This window comes from Salvelinus alpinus, chromosome 26 (assembly GCF_045679555.1).
Source record: "Salvelinus alpinus chromosome 26, SLU_Salpinus.1, whole genome shotgun sequence".
In the NCBI taxonomy this organism is placed as follows: domain Eukaryota; kingdom Metazoa; phylum Chordata; class Actinopteri; order Salmoniformes; family Salmonidae; genus Salvelinus; species Salvelinus alpinus.
Window position 1 is genome coordinate 10,780,076 of NC_092111.1, and position 12,602 is coordinate 10,792,677.

At 38.3% G+C, this 12,602-nt stretch overlaps 1 protein-coding gene across 2 annotated transcripts; it reads left to right on the top strand.

Annotated features, from left to right (window-relative positions):
• Positions 1 to 237: 237 nt before the first annotated feature.
• Positions 238 to 12,233, top strand: LOC139554675 (major histocompatibility complex class I-related gene protein-like). Of its 2 annotated transcripts, XM_071367696.1 has the most exons (9): positions 238 to 469; positions 4,858 to 5,130; positions 5,261 to 5,554; positions 5,653 to 5,937; positions 6,132 to 6,254; positions 6,390 to 6,413; positions 8,587 to 8,616; positions 8,788 to 8,865; positions 9,669 to 12,233. In XM_071367696.1, exons 1-9 carry the CDS (start codon positions 400 to 402, stop codon positions 9,674 to 9,676), a joined length of 1,185 nt encoding a protein of 394 aa, XP_071223797.1. In that variant the 5' UTR covers positions 238 to 399; the 3' UTR covers positions 9,677 to 12,233. The 2 variants fall into 2 exon arrangements, with proteins under 2 accessions (XP_071223797.1, XP_071223798.1); XM_071367697.1 differs by lacking the exon at positions 6,390 to 6,413.
• Positions 12,234 to 12,602: the final 369 nt, after the last annotated feature.

The window sequence follows — 12,602 nt, forward strand, 5'->3', positions numbered from 1 at the left end:
TTAGTTTTCATCACCTACTGTGTTCCTGTGGAAGTATTCCACAGCTGCTTTCACTTTGTCCACAGTAGCTTCATCATCTTCAGAGCATCTCTTACAATCAGGTTGATTGTGTGGGCAAGATGGATGATGGGTCCATTTAAACATTTTCATGGCTTTGGTTATGTTAGCTGCATTGTCGCTAACACAACAGACCACTTTTCCATCTACTTGCCATTCTCTGGCAACTGTGGAGAGAGTCAGAGTCAGCTCTTAGAGCAGACTCGTTCACGAACGACCCATCACTATTGGCTAGAAATACTCTTCAAAGGGCAAGGAACGCAACGCAACATATATTTCTGAAGGAACTTTACATCGACAAATACTATAATAAGGATATAGCTGAAGAAAATAATTAGCAAGATGTATAGACCTAATTTGATGTTTCTTGTTTTATATTTTTCACTAGAATGTATTTGCCGGAGCCAAAGCGGTAAGTTGTGTACTCGATATCAAAAGTGAAAGTAAACGTTTACAGCCAGACGTGGCAAAATAATAATACAAAATATTACTTTTAAAATCGCTTACCATATATATACTGCTGTGGTCTATTAGCATAGTAGTCTACTTGTTGTAATTACATTGTAGCATTTCTAGTCGACCTTTACGCCCGTTCCTTCATCCATTGTATCGCTTACTGGAAAGCTATTGCGCACTTACAGGCCAGGCACGGCGCAATAACAACACACATTTGTAAGGAAACATTAATACATTAATGAGCTTTTTTACTTTGCTTAGACCAACAAGGCATAGCATTATCTACCTTATCTATCTTTTATCACAAATTAGATAATGTGCAAATAAGTTTTTATATGTTTGTAATGTGTTTGCAATTATACGGTAGTCTATATACTGATAATGACTACTGCAATTTTACACACATTTGTTTATTTGTTTAGCAGCAGCTAACGTTAGTCTTCCTGGGGTGCAACAAAAAAAACATAATGACAACTGACAAAACATTTATACACTTAGTTTGGGGGGGGGGGGGCGCTCAAGATGGTGGCATGAGAGGGGGTGACACAAAGTTTATGGTTTTAGACTGCAGTTGCAATTTGTTTGTTTTTTCACAAAAAATGATATCTAAACATACAATGTAGCTATTTTGAATAATTTTGTAATTAATCAAAGCATTGAAATATATTTTTGACGATTTCCAACGAACAAGCTAGCTATCGAACAGTTTCAGCGTGTGTAGTTAAGTTAGCTTGAAAAGAGGCATTGTTGAGACTTACTCATATGCTTGCAGTGTAAAAAAGGGGAGTGAATGTGAATCATACCCGAATACCCCAACCAAGGAGCAACTTCCAAAGAAGCTGAGAAGTTTACCATCAATGAGCCAGCTACAGGACAACATCGTCCGCATCCTCACATCTAAAATCAAAGAAAGCGCAGATGACATCATGCACATTTGTGGCCTGCTGGAGGTCATTTTGCAGGGCTCTGGCAGTGCACCTCCTTGCACAAAGGCGGAGGTAGCGGTCCTGCTGCTGGGTTGTTGCCCTCCTACGGCCTCCTCCACGTCTCCTGATGTACTGGCCTGTCTCCTGGTAGCGCCTCCATGCTCTGGACACTACGCTGACAGACACAGCAAACCTTTTTGCCACAGCTCGCATTGATGTGCCATCCTGGATGAACTGCACTACCTGAGCCACTTGTGTGGGTTGTAGACTCCGTCTCATGCTACCACTAGAGTGAAAGCACCGCCACCATTCAAAAGTGACCAAAACATCAGCCAGGAAGCATAGGAACTGAGAAGTGGTCTGTGGTCACCACCTGCAGAACCATTCCTTTTTTGGGGGTGTCTTACTAATTGCCTATAATTTCCACCTTTTGTCTATTCCATTTGCACAACAGCATGTGAAATTTATTGTCAATCAGTGTTGCTTCCTAAGTGGACAGTTTGATTTCACAGAAGTGTGATTGACTTGGAGTTACATTGTGATGTTTAAGTGTTCCCTTTATTTTTTTGAGCAGTGTATATGGTATCCCAATTAAAGATAAGGTTACTTATCTTGGAATTGTTATATGCAAGGATGAAAAACAAAGGAGTGAATTAAACTTTAACCCCATTATTGAGAAAACAAAGGAGAAATTGAACCTCTGGTTGCTTAGAGATATTTCGTTATACGGTCGTGTTTTATTTTCCAAAGCTGAAGGGTTATCCAGATCGGTTTATGTCTCGTTATTACTTGAATTATCCCTTAAAATTGTAAAGGACTTAGATAAGATTCTTTATAATTTTATTTGGAGGAACAAGCCTCACTATCTACGAAAATACATTCTCACTAATACCCAAGAACAAGGAGGTCTTGAGGTTTTAGATTTCAATACTCTAAATAATACTTTTAAAATGAATTGGATTCTGAAGTATGTTAAGAACCAGGACAGTATTTGGAATGTCTTCCCGAAGTATTTATTTGACTCTGTTGGTGGTTTCGAATTTTTGCTTCGATGTAATTTTGATGTTGATAAAATCCCAGTCAAGTTTGCCAAATTCCATAAGCAGGCAATTTTAGCTTGGATGTTAGCGTATAAACACAATTTTTCCCCTCACAGATACTTTATATAGAACAACAAAGATATACGATTTAAAAATAGGTCTCTTTTTTTCGTAACTGGTTTGAGAATACAATTATTTTGGTTGGTCAGTTACTGAATGAGGATGGATATCTACTCTCATATGGGAAATTTCTTGATAAGTTTAAAATTCCAATAACCCCGAAAGAATATGCAATTGTTTTTGATGCGATTCCAAAGGGGGTTGTATCTCTTTTAAATTCCTCTGTGGTTGATGTAAGTAACATAGATTTACATGAACATATATTCATTGGCAATATTAACATCAAAGATAAATGTAGTAATTGTCACGTTCGTCGTCCTCCTCATCTGAGGAGGAGTAGTAAGAAGGATCGGAGGACCAATGCGCATCGTTACTTTTATTAACGAAGAACACTGAATAAACTTACAAAACAATAAAACGAACGTGAAGCTATATATATAATAAGTGCAGACACAAGCAACTAATACATAGACAATCACCCACGAAATACTCAAAGAATATGGCTGCCTAAATATGGTTCCCAATCAGAGACAACGATAAACAGCTGCCTCTAATTGAGAACCAATCTAGGCAACCATAGACATATAACTACCTAGACGAGTCGAAAACCCATAGACATACAAAAAACCCTAGACAAGACTAAACAAACCACCCTTTGTCACACCCTGACCTAACCAAAATAATGAAGAAAACAAAGAATACTAAGGTCAGGGCGTGACAGTAATAAACAGATTAGGAATATCGTTTGTGATACTATAATTCCCTCAGCAAGATTCTTTTGGTCAAATATCTATGGTGATATACAATGGGGGAAAGCATGGAAATAGCTAACAAATATTGTATCAGTAACAAGGTAAAGGAAGTTTCATTTAAAATGTTACATGGAATTTATCCGGTGAAACATGTTTTGGAAAGATTCAAGCTGAATATTGACTATAAATGTGATTTCTGTGGAATGGAGGAGACCATTTTGCATTTGTTTTTTGCCTGTATTTATAGTAGAATCTTTTGGATTGACATACAGAATTTTGTTACAAAAAAAATAGGACCGTTTGGTCTATTTCATGGTTTTGCTATAATGATTTATTTCAGAAATTCTGACATAGATAAAGATGTAGTATATTTAATTCAACTGCTAATAATACTAGGTCAATTTCATATTCACAAATGCAAATGGTCTAATTCAAAACCTAACTTATTTCACTTTATAAATGAATTTAAACAATATGGCACTACTTTAACTAAAATGAAAAACAAAAAGGCAATTAAAACGTGTTGTATTATTAATGAATATGATTTGTTTGTTTAGGATTCCTGGCAATGTAAATAGTTTGTATGTATGCTTGTTTGCATGTGACTATTCCTCTTTTGTTTGTTGATATTTGTTAATAAAAAATGTAATTAAAAAAACACTTATACACAAGGACAGTCACACATTTAAAATACAATATACAAACAAAAAACAATACACGAACAAAGGAAAGAGGAAATATATATGATTCATTTTCTTGATATGGTAGCGAATCCGGGGGATAGCCCCGACCGGGACTCAAACCTGGATCTAACAGCTGTCAAGCGAACACCTTAATCGTTCCACCAAGAGGTCCGGACTCTTTGATGAGGTCGCTAGGTGTTGGCTTAAAGGGATAGTTCAGGATTTTATCAATGAAGCCCTTTATCTACTTCCCCAGAGTCAGATGAACTCGTGGAGACCATTTTTAGGTGTCTGCGTCCAGTATGACGGAAGTTAGAGGTACTTTCACGAGCCAATGCTAACTAGCTGTACCCATAGCCTTTTAGTCATTGCTCTAACACTAGTTAGAAATTGGCTTGTGAAACTAACTCTAACTTCCTTAATACTGGACGCATAGACATACAACTGGTATCCATGAGTTCATCTGACTGGGGAAGTAGATAAAGGGCCTCATTGCCAAAATCCAGAAGTATCCCTTTAATATATTAATAGGAAATAGATTGATTTATAAGTTGCAGAATGTGTCCGACTTCTCACTAATGCACTAGTGTGGGTTTATTTGTTATTTATGTCACCTACCATTTAGACAACATCATGCAGAGCCTCTTTGACACTATTAATTGAATACATTATTTTGTTGGCCGTTACAGACCTACAGTATGATAGAGATAAATATTTGACGTACAGTAATTTCCGTTTCATGTTTTACAGCATAGTCTGAGTAACATGGAGAGAAGGCAGATTCAGACAAATTATCTCAATGTTTAAATCTTTTTCCCTACAGACATCTACTCCCTAAATTACATCTACACTGCCCTGTCAAAGCCACTAGAATTGCCTGGTATCCATGAGTTCACTGCCATGGGTCTGATGAACAACAGACAGATTGATTACTATGACAGTGTGTCAAAGAAGAAGATTCCCAAACAGGAGTGGATGAGGGAGAAGCTGCCACCAGACTACTGGGAAAAAGGCACTCAGTCACGCAAGAGCAAGGAGCAGTGGTTCAAAGTCAACGTCAACATCCTGATGGATCGCATGAGGCACAACAACACTGGTGAGGGAACACCTGCAATCTGTCCTACACTCACCGTTAATCTTTTAAAATTGTAGGTCATTAGTTATCCATGTATATTGTCATTGAAGCGTCATTAACGTTCTTTTTCATTATTGTTTTTTCCGCTCAGATTTGCATATTCTTCAGTGGAAACATGGCTGTGAGATTGACCAACAGAGTGACGGCACATTGAAATTCATAAAGGGCACCGACCAATACAGCTACGATGGTGACGACTTCCTGGCCTTTGATGATGTCACTATGCAGTGGGTGGCCCCAGTTGATCAAGCTCTGCCGACTAAGAGGAAGTGGGACGGGGTGCAGATCCTCAACCAGTACACCAAGGGCTACCTGGAGAAGGAGTGTGTGGACTGGCTGTCCAAATTCATGGAATATGGGCACAACAAATTCAGTAGGGCTGATTGTGAGTACTTAAATAGTATAGCCTAACAAACAAAAACAACCATTTGTACATGTGAGATCAGAAATAATATTAATGTTCTCTGTTTATTCCCTCTTTAGCCCCTCCAAAGGTCTATGTATTTGCTAAAAAGGCCAAAACTGCAGGACATGTCCGACTGACCTGCATGGCCACAGGTTTCTATCCCAAAGATGTGTTAATCCATATTAAGAAGAATGGTGTTACATTAACCAAACATGATGGAGTGCAGTCTACAGGAGTCCTACCCAATGATGATGACACCTACCAGATCAGGATGAGTGTGCAGATCCCAGAGGCAGATAAGGAAACTTATGAATGCTCTGTCAGCCATAGATCATTGAAGGAGCCAATTGTGGGAAAATGGGGTAAAGTATGGCTAATTTGGTTTAGTGTTATTGATGGTTAATTTGGTTTAGTGTTATTGACACAGGAAACAATCTTAATTTGAACTGAACAGCATACTAACAACAGCTTTGCAAGTGAAGCAGGAAGGAAACTGATGTTAGCTTCTGGTTACATATTGTTGCTTTTTATAAATACTCTGCCTTTTGTTTTTCAGATGGAGAATGTTGTGATTGCAGTAGTTTCGGTGCTGTAGTCATTGGGACAGTCATCGCCATTATTGTAGTTCTGATCTTGGTTTCGGTGGTCCTGTTTGTTCTGCACAGAAGAGGGACAATTGGTAGGTCTTGATTATTTTTGTTGTTAAATGTTAAGAAAAGTTTAACAAAGGTACTTCTATGAAGGGGGGGGCCCTACGGCCAGAATCCATATGCATTATAACATTTCTATGTATTTTTCTCTTTACACATCAAAGTGATTCCTGGCTTGAGAACTACAGGTTAGTATCACAGCCTCTCCCTCTGTCTGTATACAGCACATTCGTAAAGTATTCAGACCCCTTGACTTTTTCAACATTTCGTTACGTTACAGCCTTATTCTAAAATGGATTACATTGTTTCTTCCCCCTCTTCAATCTGCACACTGTTAGGTTCTAATTTTCAGAGTAAATAACTCAGTCACTAGAGAAACTTAACCAAGTTTAATTCTTCCCAAAGGGTCGATACAGCTCAAATTCAGACACAGACATGGCTTCCCCCGTGGTAGTATTCATACCCCACTTTGGGTGGAGTCTCGTCCTTAGCGCTAAACATTGCATCATTCTTGCTAAGCAGGGAGCTAAGTGCTATGAGCCTTCAACAGTTTATCAGTACTGCTACATGCGATCGTGTTCCCTGCACTCAACACATTCCAAGCTTAGTTGCACCCACTATATACCTTCCTCCTATAACCCTTAACTTCTTGTGTAGACCCGCTTAACCTTAAGTCTCCATCAGTGACTTGAATTAGTATATTTCATATTCTCTAAAACAAACACCACAATACCCCATAATGACAAAGCAAAAACAGGTTTAGACATTTTTGCAAATTATGGAAAATGTGAAACTAAATTAATACATTAACATAACTATTCAGACCCTTTACTCAGTACTTTGTTGAAGCACCTTTGGCAGTGATTACAGCCTCAAGTCTTCTTGGGTATGACGCTATAAGCTTGGCACACCTGTATTTGGTTTTTCTCTGCAGATCCTCTCAAGCACTGTCAGGTTGGATGGGGAGCGTCGATGCATAGTTGTTTTCATGTCTCCAGAGATGTTTGATCAGGTTCAAGTCTGGGCTCCTGCTGGGTCACTCAAGGACACTCAAAGCCTTATCCCGAAGCCACTCCTGCGTTGTCTTGGCTGTGTGCTTAGGGTTGTTGGCCTGTTGGAAGGTGAACCTTTGCCCCAGTCTGAGGTCCTGACGTTTTGTGTACTTTGCTCCGCTCATCTTTCCCTCGATTTTGACTAGTCTCCCAGTCCCTGCCGCTGAAAATCCTTCCCACAGAATGATGCTGCCACCACCATGCCACGACGTGACGCTTGGCATTCAGGCAAAAGAGTTCAATCTTGGTTTCATCAGAGCAGAGTATCTTGTTTCTCATGGTCCTTTAAGTGCCTTTTGGCAAACTCCAAGCAAGCTGTCATGTCCTTTTACTGAGGAGTGGCTTCCATCTGGCCACTACCATAAAGGCCTGATTGGTAGAGTGTGGTTGTCCCCCTGGAAGGTTCTCGCATCTCCATATTGGATCTCTGGAGCTCTGTCAGAGTGACCATTAGGTTCTTTGTCACCTCCTTGACCAAAGCCCTTCTCCAGGCGATCAGCTCTAGGAAGAGTCTTGGTGGTTCCAAACTTCTTCCTTTTAAGAATGATGGAGGCCACTGTTCTTGGGGACCTTCAATGCAGCAGACATTTTTTTGGTACCCCAGGACAATTCCTTTGACCTCATGGCTTGATTTCTGCTCGGACATGTCACCTGTGGGACCTTATATAGACAGGCGTGTGCCTTTCCAAATCATGTCCAATCAATTGAATTTACCACAGGTGGACTCCAATCAAGTTGTAGAAACATCTCAAGGATGATTAATGGAAATACGATTCACCTGAGCTCAATTTCGATTCTTATAGCAAAGGGTCTGAATACTTGGGTAAATAAGGTATTTCTGTTTTTTTAATCTTTATAAAATTAGCCAAAAATGTATCGCTTTTTCATTATGGGGTATTGTGTGTAGATTGATGAGAAACAAATGTAATTTTATCAATTTTATAATAAGGCTGAAACTTACAAAATGTGGTAAAAAGGGAAGGGGTCTGAATACTTTCCAAATGCACTGTACATGTCATTTATCAACATAATGGTTGAATGTTACATATAACATACTTTTGACATTAGTTATAAGGACAATATGATGCTTTAATATCAGAACAACAATCCGGCCATCAAACTTAAAAAGGTGTTCTATGTAACAACCAATACTGTTTAGATTTCCCTTTGGGTTTTGAATACGTCTGAAACACTTTAGTCATTCATTCAACTCCTATTACAACATGATCTTCTTGTACTGAAACTTTACTTGACTAAGTATTATCTGGAATGAAATGAGTGACTGTTTTCTCCCTTTTCTTATCCAAAGATGATGAAAGCAGAACCTCATCAGACTCTGGTAATCTAATATCCGTTGACCCATAATAAAAATACATTAAGCAGCCGCTTTTATCCAAAGCGACTTACAGTCATGTGTCCATACTTAATATCAATCCAAGACTGAGATTGTATTTGTTTCCTAATTACTTTGAGACTGTAGAAAGACAGTTTCCCTCTGCCTCTATTTCAGGTAAAGGCAGCCAGAACGAAGGGTCCTCAGACATAGGCAGTGAGGAGGACGTTAAGAAGTCAATGCTGCCTAAGGGAAGTAAGTCTAGATTGATATCAACCCTTCTGTCATCTCTTCTTCAACTTGCAATTTGGATGGTTGAATAATTCAGTGATATCCAACTCAAGTCTTATAGGGTTCTTCTGGTTCCTCTAATATTGAAATGTCGCTTGTTTATTACCAAAATAATTTCCTAACGAGTAATTATGGAGATAGCATAAAACAAGTGTGAATTATATGCTGCTTTGGTTTGTCACTTAGAATTGGTTACTTTAATGTAATAAATACATTTCCTTTGTTGATCCTACAAAGTTTGCATTTATCAATAAATAGACAGTTTAGAACATAAGGAATATCACTTTCAAAATGTCACGGACAACACTTGTTTTATCACCAAAAGATAAAGTTAAAGATCCAAACCACTGGTTGGTTAATTTAATACAATTTGTATTTAACCTTTATTTAACCAGGGAAGTCAGTTAAGAACAAATTCTTATTTATAAAGACGGCCTACCACGGCCAAACCCTAACCCAGACGACGCTGGGCCAATTGTTTGCCACCCCATGGGACTCCCAATCACGGCCGGTTGTGATACAGCCTGGAATCAAACCAGGGTCTGTAGTGACGCGTCTAGCACTGAGATGCAGTGCCTTAGACCGCTGTACCACTCAGAAGCCCAAATGTGAGGCAAAACCATAGGTGGTATTTGACCCCATCCATTTGTAATTATAGCTGAGTTATGTCAATTATTGTAATGGGTAATATTTTACAACATTGCACTGTAATGTATGTGTTCAATCTAATAATGCACATCTTTTCCATGTTGTCAATTTATGTGCAGGTGGCTAGATGACCGTTGGTGGCCAAAGTTCCTGACCGGAGCATGAAGGACAGTCAATTCATTTCATAATTTTATAGTATGGCTACGGCTGTTTCGGTGTGGCCACGCGTCATGACGGCAGTCAAATTCCACATGAACGTTTAGTCACGCTAATTAGACTTCTCCAAGCTCTTGCGTGAGAAATTGCGTGAGAAAACAGAATGATGGTCATTATTAAAAATAGAATTCCATCAGCTTTCCATATGCTAGGCCTACTATATTTTATTTGTCAACTATCCTAGTATTAAGCACATTGCTTCTCTTTAAAACAGGAGTATAGTCTACTGACGTATTTATTTCAGCTGTCCCTGTTTCCATACAGGTGCATGATAATGGTCCTTTCTAAATCAAAACAAATTTCACACATATGTTATTTAGTATATGTACAGACAAGATTAAATCAAGAATACTGTGATGGGTTACAATAGTAGCCTGTCACTTGAATGATATACAGTGGCTTGCGAAAGTATTCACCCCCTTGACATTATTCCTATTTTGTTGCCTTACAACATGGAATTATAATAGATTTTTGGGGGGTTGTATCATTTGATTTACAGCATGCCTACCACTTTTTTTTATTTTTTTTTGTGAAACGGAACATTTGAGTGTGCATAACTATTCATCTCGGGGTGATGAGAGGTTTTGGGTTTGCGCCAGACATAGCGTTTATCTTGATGGCCGAAAAACAATATTTTAGTCTCATCTGACCAGAGTACCTTCTTCCATATGTTTGGGGAGTCTCCCACGTGTCTTTTGGCGAACACTTTAAGCAATGGCTTTTTTCTGGCCACTCTTCTGTAAAGCCCAGCTCTGTGGAGTGTACGGCTTAAAGTGGTCCGATGGACAGATACTCCAATCTCCACTGTGGAGCTTTGCAGCTCCTTCAGGGTTATCTTTAGTCTCTTTGTTGCCTCTCTGATTTATGCCCTCCTTGCCTGGTCCGTGAGTTTTGGTGGGCGGCCCTCTATTGGCAGGTTTGTTGTTGTGGCATATTCTTCAAACTCAGCGCGTGAGTTTGAAGTTTGGTGAAGATAATTTTCACCATAAAAATGCACCTTTATATACAAAAAAAGCATTACATGCATAATCGCATTTGTGGTCACTTTTGAGAATGGTGTTTTCCTACTAATGCAACATTTGCACTTACTGCCGTGTGCGCATTGCTGCGCTTATAATGTGAAGAAATACCCTCATAGTATATCGACATTTTAAATGTTCTGGCTTCAGGCTCATTGCTTGAAACTGTTTTTTTTTTATGCTAGTGTTTGTATTAATTTGGGATCTATCTTATCCCACAACTGTGTCAGACTGTTTGGAATATTTATTTATAGAATAGAATAGGTTAACTTTTGTACTATGGGGGATAGTAGTGAATGTATTCTGTCGTGTATTTCATTATTTTACTGTTGCAATGGATGTTTCTTAGAGGCATCTTGAAGGTATTTGTATAATGCTTTCGGGTTATATAAGCCTAGAGGTATATGCTGATATGTTTTTATACCTCTGGCCAAACAATATCTTGTTTTACGTTTCTGCAAATATATGTACAAATTATTATGTTGTTAATATTGTAGAGCATTGATAATACTTTGGGTATTTGCAATATCATTTGTTATGATTGTTTATCCTGGCCAAGATAGGCAGCACCAAGTCATACACAATTACAGACAGACGACATGAAAAACTAAAAGTAAAATAGTAAAAACCATTTACGGTAGTGGCCATAATGATATCATAAAATGGAAAATTAAAAACATTGACAGGTCAAGGAATCAGCCACAAAATCCTTCATCAATGATTTAAAAACACCAATTGGGACAAGTTCTTCCAATTTAAAACTATTTTGGAAGGCGTTCCAAGCCGATGGTGAAGAGTACATAAAAGCCTTTTTTCCAAATTCAGTTCGGACATTTGGAACAGTTAGCAGGATGAAGTCCTGCGAACAAAGAGAGTTCCCACCACATTTCTGAATAATAAAAATGCCCAAATTAAATGGTAGTAAACCCAAAATGGCTTTGTAAAGTATACCAGTGACTGAGCCTACGAGTGACTAGAGAAGGCAAGCCAACCCTATTTTCAATCTAGGGCCCATTTCAAAACCGTTCACTGGGTTTCCAAGCTAAGACAAAGCTACACTTGAATTCATTTGCAATGGAGTTTCTTTTAATGTCACCTTGTAAACATTGATTTATGGAGAACACAAATAATTCCAACATGCTCAATTGAAGCTCAATACAAAAATATTGTTTTATCTTATGCCAGAAACCTAGTCAGCATTTTTAATGAATAGGGTCTCTAGTGTTATGAACTCTACCTGTGGACTAAATGCATTCACCAAATGATTTAATACATTTTGCGTAGCATTGCTGTTACTATTTACTAAACCACTATTTTATTTTACAAGGCTTATTGCATACATACATGCCCACGGAAGTACACACACGTACACAATGTATGTAACCTGTACTGCTTTTGAAACATCCTGCATGATTTGTTTTTCTGAATAAAAAAACAATTATAAAAGCCCCTTTTTTGCACGTTCTATCATTCAAAATAGGGTCTACCAGGGCAAAATGTTTTTAAAAGTTCCAAAAGTATAGCCTGTTGCACATTAATTTATCTACAGGAGGATAGTATTGGCTAATGATAACGGAATTGTAAACAACAGCGAATTTGCAAAGAGTTCTGATTATGAATGGTGTTTAAAATCATGGTACGACTATTGCTTATAAAGTACAGTTTCATCAGAGAAGAGACTTTGGATTTTGTGCAACACCTGTTCAACTTAATGATCAGGATCAACACAGGAGTTTACTTGTTAGAGAAAGCTAAGAGCACACAGTCATAGCATCGTGGGGCAGACCTGAATTAGACACTGAATTTAGTATATTTGTA

What these genes read in the sequence shown, in the direction of transcription:
- LOC139554675 (XM_071367696.1), top strand. Translation starts at nt 400, where the DNA reads ATGTATAGACCTAATTTGATGTTTCTTGTTTTATATTTTTCACTAGAA. An exon ending in TATTTGCCGGAGCCAAAGCG is followed by an intron (nt 470 to 4,857) that starts GTAAGTTGTGTA and finishes TTTTCCCTACAG; the next exon opens with ACATCTACTCCCTAAATTAC. An exon ending in CAGAACCTCATCAGACTCTG is followed by an intron (nt 8,617 to 8,787) that starts GTAATCTAATAT and finishes CCTCTATTTCAG; the next exon opens with GTAAAGGCAGCCAGAACGAA.